Raw genomic sequence first — 19,295 nt, forward strand, 5'->3', positions numbered from 1 at the left:
TTGAGAAGAGTATTGATATCCTCTCGGAACTGTAACTTTCTAGATGTCTGCAGCCACTCCAAGGAAGGAGAGCGGGAGAAAAACAGGAAAAGAGATTCAATTGCATCAAAGTTTTGACGATGACACAGAGAAAAATGTATTTGGATAGGGAAGGTTAAGGAAAGGGAGAGAGTGTGATGACAGGGGCTTGCAGTGGTTTTTCCCAAAGGACTAAAAACACAGGTGACATATGAAGAGCCAAACCATCTCTGTCAAGACTTTTGCACATTTCTCTCCAGTGGTTCCATTGCCTCAACAGGCTCCAATTCTGCCTCAAGCTACTACAGGCCACTATCCCCTACCATTGTCTGTGTGTGTCTTGGACTGGCTCTCTGCCTAGCCAATTATGTCTTTGTGCTGGAGCCATCTCCACGTCCCTGACCTTTACCGCCCAACTCCCTACAGACTGCCCTCCACTCCACCACTTTGTCTGAATGTCTGTCCCACTATCACTCTTCGTTGCTTTCCTTTTCCACCATTTCACACAGAGGCATACAATACAGTACCCCCCTCCTTTTAGTTTTTCTTTTGGACTTGCCAAGTTTATTAATTATTTGCTGTATCGCTGTTCACATGCTTTGCCTGCACTGCCACTTGTTCCCTGTGATCAAAGCTATTTAATAGCTGCAGAAATATTCTGGTATTCTGAGAAAATTCTGAGAGCGAATCTCAATCTTTAGTGGGGACCAAATGAAAATAAAATTATAATGCAACTAGATTTGCCCATTACTTCCTGATGGCATACCACAGCAGGGCTCCACAATCCAATCAATTGGCACATAATGAAACCAAGGAAGCAATTTAACACCTTGAGAGTCCTTCAAAAAGAAAAAGGCAGTGAATCAAGCAGATCAGCCAATATTATGGCAGATAATCCATAGACCTTGCACCTCCACCTTTCTTCCCTTGGCCCTTTTTTCTTTCTTCATCTCTCTGTCTGTATGTGCCTCCTTCCTCTCACTTTGTCTCCCCCATTGCGGGGCAAGATAATTAAAGTTCTTTGATGCTCTACCTCTCCAGCTACTTCACAGGGACAGAGTTAATGGAAGTCACTGGCTTCTACCAGATCTTAGACTTTAAATTGAATGTCTCCACTCCATTTGAGAACTGCACCAAGATAAAAGGCCAAAGTGATAGGCTCTTTACTTCATGGTCATAGTGCTCTAACTAGACAACTGAGGACACTTTAATGGTCACTGGTTTGCATCATATTCAGTATGAATGACTACCAGTTGAATTTCAGTGCCAGTATAATGGGTAACTGTCTGGTGTGTGGTAACACATATGCTCATTGATGTGTGGGCACAAGTACACGGAAGAGCACACAGAGGGAAATGGCTCCCTTGAGATTTTTGTCTGACGGTTTTGGCTGGAAAACCGTCTGTCCATTTGCTGTGTTTTTCTTTTTACTGGCGCTTATCTCATCTAAATATTTTTGGAGGTGCAAGGCTGCCAAGAGAAAAAACTAAAAAAAACAAGGAAGTGGGGATGTCTTGGCATCTTGAAGAGTAGTGTATTTTGAGATTCCTTCACTGTGCTAGAAATGTTTTTTTGTGTGTGTTTTGTCACTTTTAGCTGTCTTCCTACATTATCAAAAGCAGAGTTGGTTTATGCAGTAAACTGTCGGAGGCTTTGCTGCCATCTAATATAGTATACGACAAAACCAAAAAAACTTTACATAATACTGGGCACAAATGATGTGGGAGTAGATATACCATGAATACTGTACATAAAGAAAACACTCTTTTATCTGCACACCTTTGAAAAATTGTTTGTACCACAACTGGAAAGCTGAGGGGCAAGCCTGTGGTTAAGTGTGTGGCTTTGAAGCATCTTTCAGCTTGAGCTGGAAGCGCAGATGCTCAGCACCCTCCCCACACTAATACACAAAGATCTACCCATCAATTTATCCACCCACTCAGTTCAGTTGTGATGCCATCATAGTAAGGGACAGCCTTCTTGGTACTGAAGTTTCTTGACTGATGCTAGCCTCTCTTTGTGCCAGAAGTGTCCAGTGAATAAAATGTGTTAAATGAATGATTCAGTGACCTTGTGTATCCTATTTTTTATTCTGTTTTTTTTTTTTTACTTGTGATGTTGGTGTATACACGTACTGTATGTTAGTAAAAAATAATCAACCATCTAACTGCAACCCAACTTATTTTCCAAATCAATGTCAGAACAGAGATGTGGATGAAATCCATTTTGTTTTGGCACAGAGGTTTATATAAGCATACTGTCTAAATACCACTGAATGCATGGAAGTTGAGATGCATGCACGAGTGTTGGACAAGTTGGGAAACATGCATGAAGACGTATCTATATGAGGAAAACATTGGTAGGAGCAAAGGCTTTGAAGCAGATTCACGCTGGGGTGCATTCCACACAGCAGGGGAGTTGCTCCTGGCAATACCATGATTTTAGTCAGAAAAGTAAGAACGTTCACACACAGAAAGCCCACATACAGACACATACAGTAAACATGCGGACGTGCACAGTTGGAGGCTTTTGTAGACAAGAGTGCAACGAATTCCACGAGACAGGAGAATAGGCTACAAAGCACAATATCTGCCAGCTATTGTCTACTCGAGAGCCTCGTTTAAACCAAATCAAACCAGGCAGACCAAGCTTGGCTGGTTGAAAAGCATGTCATTGAAAATTCAGCACTCATTTCCCTGGTTTGCCTTCCTTTTACATTTTGAAAATTGTAGCCATCAGTACTGACATTATGAGCTTGTTTCATCATCTGCAGCAAAAGTGCTTTCAAATTGTAAATGACTACGGCAACAGCTACAGGTTCACACTTGTGATTGTGTCATACGATCTGAACAACTTACCACAAATAGTCCTGAAGAATAAGACATTAATGTGCATGTACTCACAGAAAGGCCAATAAGGTCATTCTGAACAGGGATCTGGGTTATAATGTTAAGCCAAACCAACACTAGAGATCTCCACATCAGCAAATCCTTCTGGACAACAGTCTTTGTCCCTCCATAAAAACCCATCTGTTCACTGAATCATCACCCGGCGCTCATCTCCCAAAGAGCCTCTCCACTTCATCAACGACTGCCATAAGGATCAATACAGCACTTCTGTATTGATTCTGCATTCTGTGGTCAATGCCAGCTCCAATAATCACCTCTGTTTGCTCATTAATTACACTGGTTCCACTGCTAAAGGTTAGATAAGATGTTGTTGTTTTTTTTCCAACTGAAAATCACTGCCCACAACCAGCAACCATAACTAAATGGATCCTAAGGAGACGGATAACGAAGTGTGACCAAGAGTGGTCTAACAATGTTGGCTAAGATTGATGGATGTACAGGCTATAACAAACTACTTGATACTTGATGTCCTTCATCTGAAAACAACCTATGTCAAACACCACTCAGTGTGTTTACCATCCATCCATCCATGTTCTTCTGGGGGAATCCTGGGTCGTTCCCAGGCCAACAGAGAGATATAGTCTCTCCAGTGAGTCCTGGGGCTTCTCTGGGGCCTACTCCCAGTGGGACGTGGCTGGAACACCTCACCCTGTCCAGGAGGCATCCTAACTAGGTGCACGAGCCACCTCATCTGGCTCCTCTCAATGCGGAGGATCCGTGATCTCGTTCTTTCAGTCACTACCCACGGCTCGTGACCATAGGTGAGGGTAAGAACGTAAAACGACCGTTAAATTGAGAGCTTCACCTTTCGGCTCAGCTCCTTCTTCACCATGGTGGACCGATGCAGAGCCCACATTACTGCGGACATTCCACCAATCCATCTGTCAACCTCCCGTTCCATTCTTCTCCTCCTCTCCAGGACCCCCGAATAGACAGGAGGCTGAGGAGTGTGATAACCCTGTAGTTCGAACACATGCTCCAGTCCCCCTTCGTAAAGAGGGGGGCCACCACCCTGGTCTGCCAATCCAGAAGCACTGTCCCCAATGTCCATGCAATGTTGCAGAGGCATGTCAGCCAAGACAGTCCTACAACATCCAGAGCCTTAAGGAACTCTGGGCAGATCTCATCCAAACCCCTGGGCCCTGCCACATAGGAGCTTTTTAACCACCTCAGTAATCTCAGCCCCAGAGATAGGAGGGCCCACCCTTGAGTCCCCAGGCCAACACCCCATCTCCACTGAGCACAGTGTTGTCGGTTTGTTGTCGGGTGATATAAGATCTAAACACTAGAATACCGAGAAACACAGTGAGAGTCATGTGGAACTAATCGTCTTAGTCCTCAATGTGTGAACTCATGTGACAGTGGTGTGAACGCAAAAGACATTGAGTTGAGTTCGTTTACACTCTACAATTTTACATGTTGCTTTTTGCTTATCACAGAAGCAGAGGAGCCATCTGAACTGAGAACTCGAAGGTCAACTATAACATTTACTCACTTAACTTTACAAGTTATGAAAACACACAAACATATACATAAGCATTTGACATTTGAATACTGCGACTACGTTGCCTGGACTGGCACTGATATGTACACTGTGCCATTGCAGTGAGGGTGAATATCCGCATCTCTTTCCTCGTAGAACCTGATAAGCTCTGCTCCAGCTTGGCCAGATAGGCAGAACGGGGGCTGAGTATTATTTTTTTTCTTCCTCTGCTGTGTGTCCTAGATGTCTGCACACATTGGCAGCACAGCGTTAATTCACTCAGACGTTGTCACGAATGTGGCTCAACGTAGCACAAGCCTGCAACTTGGCATGAGGGCAGAAAGTAAGACAGAGGGGAAGAGAGTGAGACAGTTTGGAAAAAGGGCTGGAAAAAGCAGAGAGAAGTGAAGAGAATTAACCAGGAGATAAAGAAGAAAAAGACAACCCAATGGAAAGACTAGAGGATTGAGATAAAACATGGAAGAGGGGCTATTTATGAAAATGAAAAGCTTGGCTTGTTGGTTTATAGAATTAATGTTGGTGACAAATCATGCGTGGGCATCAGCATTGAATTCCGTTTAGACAACACATGGTCGCATGCTCACACCCATTGAGTGATAGTACATCAGGATAAGCTTGTGTCTCTCTGTTGGATTCCAATATGTAATCTGAAGTGAATGCTGCTTATTCTAAGACCAGGTTCTTAAAATGGAGAAAAAAAGAGGCAGAAATGAACAGTGCTTGAAATACAGGACGGCAGAGCTGTCTTATCACTTGGCAGCTGTCGAGATGCCACGACATCTAGGAATCAGATTGCGAAGATGCTTAACGGCCAGTCAGATAGCAGGAATTTTCAATCACACTTCGCATTATAATGTTTAGAAAGGATTAGCATACATTTCTTACATCAAGAGTCACACCTGAATTTCAAAATTGACCTCAAGTATATTCACTCATATTACAGCAGAATGTGTAGCAGCAGAGCACTAATAAGTACAACACAGCATTCATGTTCATCATTCTACAGTTGACCTTGATTGGTCTGAACATTTACCTCCACAAATGATTTTCAATCATTTCCATTTAAAAAAAAAAGCTAAAAAGATCCTGCAAATAAAATGTTCATTTCCTGCAAAGATGTTTCACATAAATCACTCTGAGGAGTATGAAGCGCAAACTACATCTCCACAAATATCTGGACATACTGGTTTCCAGTTGGCCAGTGAGCCTCCCAGCCAATATCTGGACACATTATTTGTATTAATTGATGTGACGCTGATTTTGAACTTCACGCCACATACAATTTTCCTTGTGTTATTTTTAAGTGTTTTAATAGCGCTTTTATAGCTGGGTTCTTTCAATTTTGTTTGTGCCATGAACTGCTATTTGACACTCGGGTATTATCTGCACTCTAAAGCTTGTATTTAAGAAAATAATTATTGTAGCACAATAGCTACAGCGAGAGGAGAGCGATAGCAAAATATCTTGATGGAGAACGATAAATAGATTGATTCTGCAAAGCCGTAAAAAAAACAAAAACAACCCAGAAATGCAGGCCTTTTGTTGGATAAATCTACTTAGTTTACAGTCAGCGCTGAGGGTAAGGGTGAAATGAGGATCAAATGTGGTGGGGCTAAAGACGCACACAGAGAGGAGAAAATCAATTTGAGGGAGTGAGAAAGACAGTGAGTACGGGAGTCTTTGCATGTGTGTGTAATGGTATCATCAGGTTCACCACACCCATAGTTGGGTTGAGTGATTTTATATTTCATATTTATGTTATGCAAGTGATGGACAAGAAAGGAGGACGATGGAATAAGGGGTGACTCATGTTCTGGTACATATACAGTAGCATCCATTAGAGCTGAACAATAGGACTGGATCTGGACAGATACCGCCATGGCAGCTTGATTTGTGAAAAAAGTGATGAGTATGAGGTACCATCAAAATATTTGCTAATGAAATATATGCATTGTTTACAATTGTACATAAATAAGAGGCATATGGAAAGAGTCAGACATTATGACACAAGACACACAAACCACAATACCCTCTTCCATTCCAGTGATTCGTATAAGCAGATGCACACACTGTTCACAAACCCACGCAGTACACACACACACACACACACACACAGTATCAAGTCACAGTCAGATAAAGCAATGTAGATAATAACTTTCCATGCTATCATGGCTGTGATTAATCCTTCGGCCCGCTTTGAAGCACTTGATAAATCAAATCAAGGAAACACTCACTCCCACCTACACACACACTGATGCAGGCATGCATGGCGTAATGAGCCTCTAATCAATCTTACTCAGACAGGGCAGTTGCAGTTTCATCCTATAAGCGAGGCTGTATTGCTCCTTGCACTCTTCAATCTGACAAATATGGGACATATATTGTTTACATCTACAGTGCCCTGGGGGGCTTTTGGGATCCATATGAATTATCCATATCCACTAAGTGCCCTGTAAAACAGGATGAATCACAGGTTAAGGCTTGCCAAGGCTCAGTTGGTTATGCAAGATGTGAGTAAAGAGGAAATTTGCTGCCTCCTTTTTTTTCCCCCTTATCGCACTCTCCCTCTCAGTTCTTAATATGCTAATCCCTCCCCATTATTTTACACTCAGGATTGCAGCAAAATGAAGACATGCATTTCTTTCTGTTAGAGCACAAAGCATTACTTTACATACAATTAAACAGAGGCTGCCATGCCATTCCTAGTTCTTTGTGCAATAATCAAGAGGTCAAGGATTGGGGAGGGGGGAAAAAAAAAAGCCCAATGGCCTATTGTTAAACCTGTGACTGACCATGGTACACTGTTGCCCTCAGAGAGTGTTGTTAATGATCCCCAAGGGACAACTGAGTGCAGCGTGCCGAGGAAGTGCAGTCGGGTGGCAGGGATTTGGAGCATGTGCGCGTTCTTGTCGATGACTTCGACACAAGATGAATTTGTCTGCGAAACTCGCAAGCCCTACGAAGAGAAACGATTCTGGCAACACGAAATGCAAATCAGCATGTGTCCAAAAAAAATGAGCAGGATGTGACAAGATTGCATAAATAATTGAGCATCAGTAAGTGATGTTTTTAATCAGCCAGTAAGATGATTAAAGAGGGGCGATATCCCACAAGGCTCCCCATCTGGACTCAAAAGTTTTGAGTCCAGAAGTGTGTATGCTGTTTTTTTTTTTTTTCAATTTAATCGCCTGCATTACAAAGTTATTTGTATGTACAAACAGCTAATTGTGGGTAACGGACGATACACACACACACACACTCAATTTTCCATCAGCACAAGCGCCGGCCAATCAAATCACTTTATGCAAATATCCCAACACCATTCACATCACAATAAATGTGTTCACAGTCCAAACAAAGCTTTCAAACATGCCCAAATAAAGAACACTGTCGCATCAGTTTAGCAACACTATCAACAGACACTGCTCTTCCGATAGCTGCCTCTTGCACCAAGTGTCCCGCCCACCATCGAGTGTTACCGGAAGAAATGGGAATGAATGTTTTCTGAATGTTCCCATGAGCTCTGCATCAGCGGGCTGAATTCACATCCTCACTGTCAGAATGGGCAACCAGCCGGTTCTTTATTTGGTCATGTTTCTTGTGTGACTTCCTTGGCATTGATCAAACACATGCCTGTCCTTTTACAAGCTATTACCCAGGCTGTGCATGTCAGGATATGACACATTGCATGTTAGAACACCTGACCTATCAGCCGGCCCAGTCAGTTTTCCCTACAGGTGTTCCTTCCTGGGCTGAGAGAAAATTGGGTTCACACTGTCTCACCCCATCTACCTGCCTGTCTCTCTTTCCAGCTGGCAGTGTGTCTATATTCGTGGTGCTAGTAAGATGATATCATGTTTCCGGGTTGGCCGGTGAGCCTTCTAGCCAAGCTTGGCTGTCTGTTTGCTGGGGGACTGCAGGAAGTCCCAACGCAATATCCACTCAGTGCATCTGGGCAAGCCCATTAGCTACTTTAGCCTGGACTAGAGTGCACTGGAGAAGCTACATCCAGTCTCTCTTTCTCTGTCTGCACCACTTTTCCTTTTACGTGAGCACTCTCTACATCTTCCTCTCAATTTATCTGCCACCTCTCTGCCATCTTGCTTTCCTTCTAAATAGTTCTCTATCTCTCTGCTGCTTATTCACTCTTAACATCGCCGTGCTCCATTCTTGTTCTGCAATCCCCCCATGATAAACCACAATGCAAGAGAAATACTGCATTGGAAACCTGGCAGAGCAGGAGATATTTATCTAGCTCTAGCTGGGCAAGATGGAGGGGACTACAAATATTATATTTACTTGGCTGTAAACATTTTTATCAGGGGATAAATAATCTGTTGGTGGTGCGTGTGTCTGCAGAAACGTGTTTGTCTGTACGCTCTGGAGTGCTCCGCAATAACAATAACCACCTTTGACATGGTTCCATCGTCTAAGCTCAAACAAAGTGCATTGAATTAATCATCTGGAGCTATACGGGGCAAATGTAGGCTAATTACTACTTTGGTAACTTCATACAGGAATGATTACATCATTTCTACTTGCAAATTATACCAATAAACTCATAAAACTTAAAACAGCCCATTAACCTCGAAGAGAGCATAAAAGTAGCTGACATTACTAATCATTTTCAGTAACTGTGCTCCGTCTCACTGCCAATAGCAACAACAGGGAATCAAAAATCAATCACAGAGATGCTAATTACTGCCAAGAGACAAATGCAAGGGAGAGATGTCAGGAGGAGGGAGGAAGGAAGGTCCTTACCAAGGTCACAGGCTTCAGTACACCTAGTCATTGGCGTTCAGAGGACCACTTTAATGGCTAACGCAGTCTCCGACATTTAGAAACGAGTATATTCAACAATGTGTAATACAGTGACACCACAGACTCAATCATGGAGCTGACTGAGAAAATGTAATATTGGGAAAAGGCGTTCTCGTGTCTCGCCGCTTCTTTCTTTTCATGTGATGGAGACCATAATGAGCTCGGAGTGAAGTCACTAGAGGTGGCGAGGGCCGGTGAGCAACCTATTAGTTAACCGTGTGATGCCACTGTAGATCTCATCTAACATGTTTCATGACCTCTGCGGGAAATCTTCCGCCTGTCTCTGTCTCCATGGCGATGGCGGCGCCACAAAGGGCACAGCCATTTAACAAAACTCCTCAAAACTAGAGAGCAACTGTTCTACCATATGCACATGGGGATAGTACAAATCCCCGCAAAATGGAATGAGTTGATTCAAAAATGGCTGAATATTAAGAAATATGAAAAGTAATTAAATATTAAATATCTATATGCCTGGTTTAATTCTCTCTCATCCGATTATTCATTTGCATCAGGGATAGAGCTACAATCAGTAGGGGTTCGTTCAAACGAATAATCATTTGATGGATAATTATGAAATGTGTTCAACTACTTCCAGTTAGAGCTGCAGCCATAATTAGAAGAGCGAGAGAGCATAAATATAATGAATAATCCAAGACTGGACTGACCGAGTGGGGGGGAGAAGAACACGCACAGCGAGTTTCTGGAAAAATTGTGCGCATGGACAGGTTTTTTTTCTTCTGATTAATTTGCAGACCATGCTTTTTTTGGGGAGAGAGAGAGAGAGAAAAAACAAAAGATGTTTATCCATATATTGTTGAAAGAAATCTATGAGGAAAGAGAGAAAGCCATATTTTTGAAGCTGTGAGCTGAGCAGGCATAAAAGTGAGATAAAGGTCAGGATGAGAGAGAAATGCGGGAAGGGCCATCGCAATGTCACCGTCACCTCATTAATGTCTTGTTTTTCCCAATTTTGTTGTATTCCAACTGCTCTCTCCCTCCCTCCTCTCTCCTTCCCTTTTTCTCCTCCCTCCCTCCCTCCCTGCTCTGCCGCTCCCCCTGGAAAACAACCCTGTCTCTGTTGTGATAAAACACCCAGGTTTGTGAGGGCAAAAAGAAGCACAGATTGAAAAACCTAAAATAACCATATAATCAAGCCCCTCGAATAGCTTTCCTTATTGATTTGTTGTCTCGAGCATAAGCAGGCAGCAGCGAGAAGAGTGAAAAAAAAAACAAAAAAAAACAACAAGAGGCAAAGAAAGTGAAGAGGAGTGGGATGAAGAGGGGAGACAGGCGGGTGAGGAAATGTTTTCGAATGAGGCCGTGTCTTATAGACATGCTGAAAAACACCAGGTTCACACAAAGCTCTTCGTCTTCCCCTCTAACCCTCATCAATCTATACTGCCTTGTCCTTTGCTATTTCTTTTTTTTTTTTTTTAAACAATCTGATCCTGCAACCAATCATGTATCATTTAAGTCTACCGATGTGCTGCACACTTCACCACTGCTGTACACAACGCTCCCACTTCATGGGAACGATTCATATTAGCGATACATGTGGGACGAGTCATTATGCAGCTCCTGCGCCTGCACCCATACATTTTGCAGGAGGTCAAATTCATTTTTCATAACTTCAGCTGTGACAACATAAACCGTTCCAGTATGTAGCCATGCTATCTCCACCAGCGACTGAGCGGAGAAAAAAAATCCATTTAGAATTTGCAGTTTATTTCTTTGCCCTTTCATGCCCCAGTATGAAATATTATTTTCAACCATTGCCCTCTGTATGCCGACAGTGTCACGGTGGAAAGCAAGAGAGGGTTAGTGCCGGTACTTTTAAGGTTTATATGTTTCCCCTCTAGTTTAAATGAGGGTTTTTCCACACGGGGGACAAGGAGAAGAAACTAATTGTAAAGATTTGCACGGTGATAATAAGAGTTACCGACTTTTACCATAATGGCCATATCCTGTTTCACGTATTGGCACGCTAACGTTTTCCAATTAGTGCCAAACGGAAGCTACAGCTGTGGAATGCTGTAAGATGAATTTGTAAATTGTACTGTTGACACGGCGATGATCGTCCAGGACAGATTAAGGAGCCACACCAATCATGATAAAAGCCGACACAGTGCATCATAACGGCACAGAATTTCCAGGAAATTCACCGAACAGCTGTCGGGATTTTTCACACTGGACCATGAGGAGAGCCATGGGTGCCAATAATGAGACTGAGCACATCATATATTTATAGAAACATTTACCACGCAATAAACAGTCTTGAATGCACTTTGATCCAGAGTTTCAATAGAATCTTTTTTCTTTTTTTTTTCCCAGGACAGTTTTCTCATCTTATTTTCAATTATTCCTCTGGCAGCGAGAAGAATCCATTTTTCAGTTAAAGTGCCAATACAGAGACTTCTCCCTAACAGTGTCAAGGGCCTGAGGAAGAAAATATAGCAGACTTAAACTAAAAATGTCAATCCTTTGATAGTTTGTGAAAGAAAATGGGAATTTGACGCAGCCTCAATTCAAATCACGGAGCTGAGGCTTAGCTATGAGAGGGAGGGAGGGAGAGAGAGGAGAAAACAAACAACAATATTTTGGGCTCCCATCCATCCATCCTTCTCAAGACTGACAGTATAGCAGGTCAACTCTGTGTGGAAGAGGTTTTTTTTTTATCTGCATTACACGACTGTTACATGCATAGGCAAGAGAAGACGCTCTGTTATAGTCCTTCAAAGCAGTTGTGACTCACTTAAAAAAAAAAACAAAAAAAAAAACAAAATTGGCTCAATTTAGAGCGGCGCTTTGTTGCCGTGCATAATAATCTGCTTCACGTGATTTCAGAGTTGTCAGGCAGTGATACATCGGTTGATTATTCATGGTGTTGATGAAGACGCTGCAGAGATCGTGCAGTAAGTATACTTAGCATTGTTTGTCAGTTCAGTTCAAACACACACAACCAAAAGTACATACAAGCTACTAATAAAATGGAAAAATCAACAAAGAAGTTGCTGTGCACTGCGTCAAACCAATACAAATAATAATAATAATTAAAAACACCTGTTTTTCAAAAAAAATAGCATAAAATGGTGGAGTATAAGTATAAGTATAAAGTGGATTATACTTAAAATAACTTATTACTGTTCCTGCATCTTTTTAATAAAATACTGCCTGTTGTGATGTATTTGTTTTTTTCTCCTCAGCGTGGGAGTAAATAAATAAAATAACAGCGAAGATATTGTAAGTTGTGTTTCATGCCTATGGCAGAACATATACTCGCTTATTTATACATATTTCCGCTCTGTTTTGCCCTCAGAGAGAGGATCACTCCCAGTCACCGGCTCTAATTAAGAGTTTACATACGAGTCCCCTAGGGTTGTGTTGTGTTTATGTGTACACAAAACATGTAAACATGTGTCATTGTGTCGAGGTGCGATGGAAGTCGCTTCGAACGCGTTTCTGACTGGATTTTTTTACGGATCCGTTTCAATCTGAACGTCTCGGTCATTTAGAGAGGATTTCAAAGTGTAGTTAATTTGTCTATTTATCTTATTTATCTGTCGTCCATTTTGACAATTTCGTTTAGACCACTTGTTTTTCCGGGGCGTGGCCTGTCACTATAGAAATACATGTGGAAGACTACACAATGACAATATGGACACACGCAGATCTGATCTGATCACTGGTGATATATAATGTGAACAGAAGATTAGATTAGAATTGGATATGCTTGTAAAACCAGTAAGACAAGTGAAGATCTTGCCGCGGGTCAATCAAATCACACTTCAAACTATTGACAAAACTCAAATGATCAAACATCCACATTGGCGCTTTATTTACTGATTAACACCTTATTCACTTTACCGTTATTAGACATATTGTGCCAGTCAGTAACAAGCCAGCGTTTGAATATGCACCGTCGGATACCAGCACGTGAGACACTGTTGAGCCCTCTCCTGCTCTATGCTATGACTTTGGTTTAATCATAAAAAAAATAGATATTAATGAAGAAAATGATGATAATAATGAATTGGTTTGCCTTTATATTTGCCATCAGAGATCAGAACACGGATGCGGAAGTGTTACGTGCTAGGTAACTATAGTTTAGCTTTGTAAGCGCTAAATCGCCAATCAAAATGTCAATTTAAGTCATGTGACTGACTTACGAATAGTCACATCGAGCGTAGAGCTAGAAACCCTCGTACAAAAGTGAGCCCAAGCAAAACATTTTAAGCCGGCTGAAAAAGGTGGAAGCCTCGCCATTGGCTGCGGTGTGAGGCAGCATCGATGTGGGAGGAGTAAATGTACCGCCTGTGATTAGAGCGCGTCTAATAGATTGCAGTCAGCTGTTTACAGCTTGGGTGCACCCTGTCCTTGAACTAAAGCCAGACTTGTGTACTGTACGGAGAGAAGCACCGCGCATCTTTCTCCGTCTGTGCGTTATGGTTCAAGGTCTCCCCGGAAATTTGTAACCGCAATCCCTTAGAAAAAGAAACAGGGTCAATCTGTTGCTGCTGAAATGGAAGTCACACACAACCCCACACCCACACCGACTGACGCACATATACACAGACACATGCCTGATAATCTCCTGATTTTTTTTTGATCTCGCTCTGTACGAGTCACCACATTCTGCATGCAAATTTGACACAAAAGTCAAGCAGAACCGATCGCAGCTAACTAATATGTGACTCAGTGATGGAAACTGTAAGGTGGCTAATAAAAGGAGCATCCAGTGTTTACAGCGTGTGGATCCTTAAACCGGAATACATACATTAAGAACAAATATCGTGTAAATAAATACTCATTGAGAATCCTCCCAGTGCCGCTTCCTCCATATGAGCAAATGTAATGAGAACGAAACTAATCTGTGGGGAATGAAATGGATAAATGATTAAATGGAGAAAGTGAGAGCAACATAAATCAATCGACGCGCTGCTTTTCTGGCGCACATGGATAAAGCATCATATGGCTTCTTAAATGGCTGCCACCCAGTTCCTGCCCAGACTCCTGTACTTTGTATGGTTTGCACATTCCGTATTAGTAATGCAGATCCCTCTCCCTCTCCTGCCTCCTCTGCCTGTCAGGCTCATCTGCTCCAATAGCCCTCAACATGTTAAAAATGAGCCCTCGGAGTGTTAAAAGGAGTCAAGCATAGACCTGGCTCGAATAGATTTTTCAAATAGATTTGATCTCCTCGCAGGGAACCACAGTCTGGCACATATTACATTTCCCAAATGCAGAATTTAGCCTCTTTAGGCCTCTTGGATTCTGTTTTTTTCAGGCATGTTTTAAATAAAGCTTAGTTGTATTATCCAATATATAAAAAGTATACACAAATAAACATGTTTAAAATGCTAGACCAATTTTGAATTTTGGTAGATAACCAAACCTGGATAATTTAATCAAATTGAATCCTACTTAAATATGATATTTAGTTCTTTTGCTCAAGACTTCTTTAACTTACTATACATAGCAGCAAAGCCAGATAATTATAGTAGGACAAATACACAATTTGATAAATGAAAATCAGATAGTTGAATTCAAACGACACAAATAAGTAAATATCAGGCAGTCTAACGAGGCCATGGGGACAGAGTAAAGCTAAATACAAGTGTGAGCTCTGTTCTGTTAGAGAAAGTCGAGATCGTTCAACTGATGTCTGTGTCGCGGCTAATGCTGCAAATAGATCACATTAAGTACCTATAAAGCAGAAGTCAATATTGAAAAGGCATTTGACCACCGGTGCTTATTCTCCCTCCGGGGTGTGTACATTGACTTGGAGAGAGGAAAAGCTTGTGCTGCTGTTCGAGAAAGAGAATTTCTGAAGAAAAAAATGGGTTTCATTTGATCTTAATCTTTCAAACAGAACAAAACCTTGAGAAAAAAAAAAAAAAAGCAGAGTGGAATTAAAGATGGGGGGGAACATCGTACAGTTATTCGCTCAGCAGCTACGAGGTTGGATCGTGGAGACTCAAAGTTGCGGCTTGCTCCTCATTTGATAGACACACTGTGGGTGATTTGCTCGTCAGTGCCTTTCACTGACAATTAAACCTATAATCTCATAAATGAGGCACAGATCCATGATGCACAGCTGCTGTCAACTATCATTAGCTCTCTGTGCCGTGGTGTACGGGTGAGCGAGAAAAGTAAGACAAAGACCGATCTGCAGTGGGAGGTGGGAAGTGGAGGAGAAGAGGTTACTACAGATGGCTCCTTGTGACTGGGATGGGTCATGATGATAAATGGACAGGAAGGGGGGGGGGAGGGACAAAAAAAAGAGGGGGGAAAAAGGTGGTGAACAGGACTCACCGTGGCCGGCTCGTAGCGAGGCCGGTGAGCGGTATATGGACACAGGTGGCTGGTGGTGCCTGGGCCCCTGAGGGCCCTGGTGTGGGTGATCAGGTCGGGGCAAGGCATGAGGCAGGGGGGCTCCGGGGGTAGGGGAAAGGAGATGAAGGTCGGAGGATGACGAAGAGGAGGAGCCCAAGGCAGCACCCATCGCCATCCATTCCACTGCCAGGAGCAACATCCAGAACAGCTGGCCCTCTTGGGGCTTCCTTTTGGGGAGCATCGTTCACAGCCCCCCTCCCGTCTTCTGGATCTTTTAAAATTGAGTAACAAAGACGTGCGAGGCTCTCAGAAAAAGTGACCTTCCTGTAGCCAGGATTCAGCAGGAAACTCCATAACAGAATGAAATCAACACACGCTCCGGGTTAATGTAAGATCCCACAGTTCCCTCCAAACAAACTGCAGCTCAGGCTTCTCTCTTGGACTCTTCTCGTTGGAAGGCGGCAGAGCTCCCGCTGTTCTCCGTTTGCTTGCTGGCTCTTTGAACCACAATCCAATATGTCTTTACTTTCTGTTCTTGGCAGGATCACCCTGTGGCTTTTCCTTTGATGACCATGTAGCCCTGCATGTGCGTGCGCAGGCACCTCGCGAGTTTGTGCATGCACACTTTCACGGGGGGCGACACCTGTGTCCCTGCGCGCCTTCCTTCACCTGCAGGCACAGAGTGAGTGACAGGAGAGAGAACAGCCTGCGCTGCAGCCTTCTGTCCGCTCGCTCCGCTTCGTTCTGCACAGCTCCGCTCTGTCAAGCCACAGATAATACACAGCCTCGGCTATGAGACCGAAGGAGGAGGGAGCGATGGAGGGAGGGAACAGCAGCGAGACGAGGAGCTCCACACACACTCCAGCATGGGCAAACTGTCAGCTTTCTGTCTCTGTATCGTCTCGGCAGAAACACACCCCCCTGTGCTCCCTCACAGTTCCCTCACAGGGTCTCAATGGAAGGTGAAGATCCCCACACGTGCTTTATCTTCCGTCTTTAAGTTTGGATCCAATATTTGTCTGACTTTTCCTCTTTTCTTTTTGTGTCCCCAGTGAAGTGAAGTGGTCTGGCTTGTTAACCCAGGGAGACCCAGACTGATAGCTCTTTGTATTACTCCACAGTGGAGAGAGAGAGAGACAGATTTGCAGACAGATAAAGAAAGAGAAAAGAAAAGCCAGGGAGAAAGAATCGGAGGAGAAAATGAGAAACTGTGGGGAAGGGGGCGAGATGGAGAGGCGGCGGCGGCGGCGGTGGTGGGGGAAGTGAGCGAGGAGAGGAGAGAGGGACAAAGAGAGAATGGAGGAGAGAGAGAGAGTTGGGAAGAGAGGATGAGGGCTCAGGTGAAACTAAGTGAAGATGATGGGGCAGAGGCAGGGAGGAAGAGGAGGGGAAGGGAAAGAGGGAGGGGAGGGAGCAGCAAGTGGGCCAGTCTATGCAAATCCTCCCTGAGCAGCGAGCAAATCAGGGAGGCAGGCAGCCACTGCAGAGGAGTGGGCTGCCTTTAGTCACAGGGAGAAGAGATGTGAGGGAGGGAAGAGAGGAAAAGGATGAGGGAATGAAAGGCAGAGCAGGAGTACGGGAGAGATAAATGAGAGGGTGAGGGAAAAACTGAAAGGGATGTATAATAATATTTCCACCAGCAAGCCTGGTATGACTTATAAAAGAAAAAAAATAAACAGCTCAGGGTAACAGAGTGTCACTTGCCCTGCAACAGCATGTGACCTTCTCCTCCCTCCTATGTTTTGATGCTTCTAAAAAGCCTATTGAAGCCAAAACCGCTGAACTAAAAATAAAAAAAATAAAGAAAAGATGCATGCATAATGCACATGGCAACAGATTTGGTGAATTTCAAAGCAGCGGAATCTCTCCACGCCAAAGCAGAAGTGACAGAGAGAAACTCCTTGTTCTGTCAATCTTCCAGTCTTCAGAGCGGGGTGAGGGAAGGTCTCTGTGGACGCGGACAGAAAGAAATACTAAACGTCCACTGCAGGTAGATTCAGTGTCGGATTCCTCAAGATAAATCGCTCCGACGCAAGTGTTAAGTGTTTTGATGCTGACCTTCAAAATTACAAGAAAATGACAAGAGGAACGGATGTCCATCGATTGAAGGCTGTGCCTGTGGCTGGTGTGTTGTAATTGAGGCCCAACTTTCCAAATGTGTGACTCATTGTTAGCTTTGGGGAGGATCTGTTCACAGCCCCTTCAGAGCTGCAGCTTCACTCTGGTTCTTTTGTATTTGTCAAGATGTCTCTTTTTTTTCCATTTAGAAGGAGTCCTTCTGCGAGACACCTGGGGGCGCAATTATTGTACCGCTTGTTGTGAGCACGAAACACGGAGATAATGTTTCATGGGCAAATGAACGGCGGAGGAGAGGGGGACACTCCGACATCTATTGATTCATGGTAAAGGGAGGCAGCAGTTTGGATCAGGGTGTTTTTACAGAACAGGGAGCGTGTGAATAAATATGTGAGCACATGTGTTGCATTTATGTTATGTAATGTTTCAGTGGAACAATTACACCAAGCTACTGCAAATAAGAGCTATATAGATGATAGAGGTTAAGTACTTACTCCTTTTCATTTTAAGTGCTCGCCTTAGTATTTGTTAATTATTTCTTTATTTTCTTTTACATGCTTTTATTCTTGCGGTCACTGTGTTTGTATTTCACAGCAAATCTAGGAAGCATTTTCTAAAACATACTCTAATACTACAAATGTTCCAGTTTCCAAAAGCTCTTCAGTATTGTAAACCCTTTCATTCACTGTACTCTACGACTATACTATAAATGCAGTTTTTAATTTCCTGCTGACCATATTGACAGCACATCATCATATGTATATATGTACACATATATAAAAATATAAATATATGTATATATATACATATATAAATATAAATATATATACACATATATAAATATAAATATATATATACATATATACACATATATATAAATATACATATATAAATATATACATATATAAATATATATATATACACATATATATAAATATATGAACTAAATATATCATGACAGTACAAACTGATGTGATTTTACTAAGATTCGCCATCGTCTGCTACTGTGCTGTGTGAGCACGTGCTTTTATTTTCCCTCTGACAACACATCGTGTCTGCTCTCAGGGTCGACCGAGTCTGATCCTCTGTAAAGGAAGCATAACGGACGCTGACGAGATTGAAACTCATTCAAATCATCCACTCGCGTCGGTCCGTTTCCGGGCTCGCGACTCAAGACGTGAAACTTTCCATCGTCTTTTCATTTTGAAGTTGCGACACTTCTTTCAGGTGAGACCTTATCAAATTAAGAGCGTGTGCGTCAGTGTCTTCTCCAATTAAGTCTGAACACTGGATGAAACTTTTAAAATTGAGATACCAATAAAATTGTAAAGTTCCAATGCGACATTATCTTACACACTCCGTCTCTCATAGTGTCACCGCACACTTTATCTACGTCGTTGCATAATACATTCCGTGCGTTTAGAGACGTATATACCCAAGGCTTCACGCTGAGTAATAAGCAGCTATGCCTATATATAAGAAACTCTCCCGCACAAAAGGTGCATGTGTTGCGAAGGTGTATAGGGAAAGGAAAAGAAAGCAATATGTCACCTTGATCATTACCCTTCTTGCCCTGCAGCTAAAGTGGACCATCCAGAATGTGGCTATTCTCTTTATAGCGCAGTAGAAGC

General features: G+C 42.8%; 1 protein-coding gene across 12 annotated transcripts in view; it reads right to left on the reverse strand.

Moving 5' to 3' along the window:
- LOC122784154 (neurexin-3b) overlaps window positions 1-19,295 on the reverse strand; it is a 279,349-nt gene that overhangs the window by 94,940 nt on the left and 165,114 nt on the right. Inside the window, exon 1 of one of the 12 annotated variants that reach the window (XM_044049279.1) lies at window positions 15,568-16,816. The exons of the other annotated variants lie outside the window; for them this stretch is intronic. Coding sequence (XP_043905214.1) covers window positions 15,568-15,829 — 262 coding nt within the window. The 5' untranslated portion in view covers window positions 15,830-16,816. Of the gene's footprint in view, window positions 1-15,567; window positions 16,817-19,295 lie in introns of those variants that run through there. 12 annotated transcript variants of the gene reach the window in all.

This window comes from Solea senegalensis, linkage group LG17, assembly GCF_019176455.1.
Source record: "Solea senegalensis isolate Sse05_10M linkage group LG17, IFAPA_SoseM_1, whole genome shotgun sequence".
NCBI classification, from domain to species: domain Eukaryota; kingdom Metazoa; phylum Chordata; class Actinopteri; order Pleuronectiformes; family Soleidae; genus Solea; species Solea senegalensis.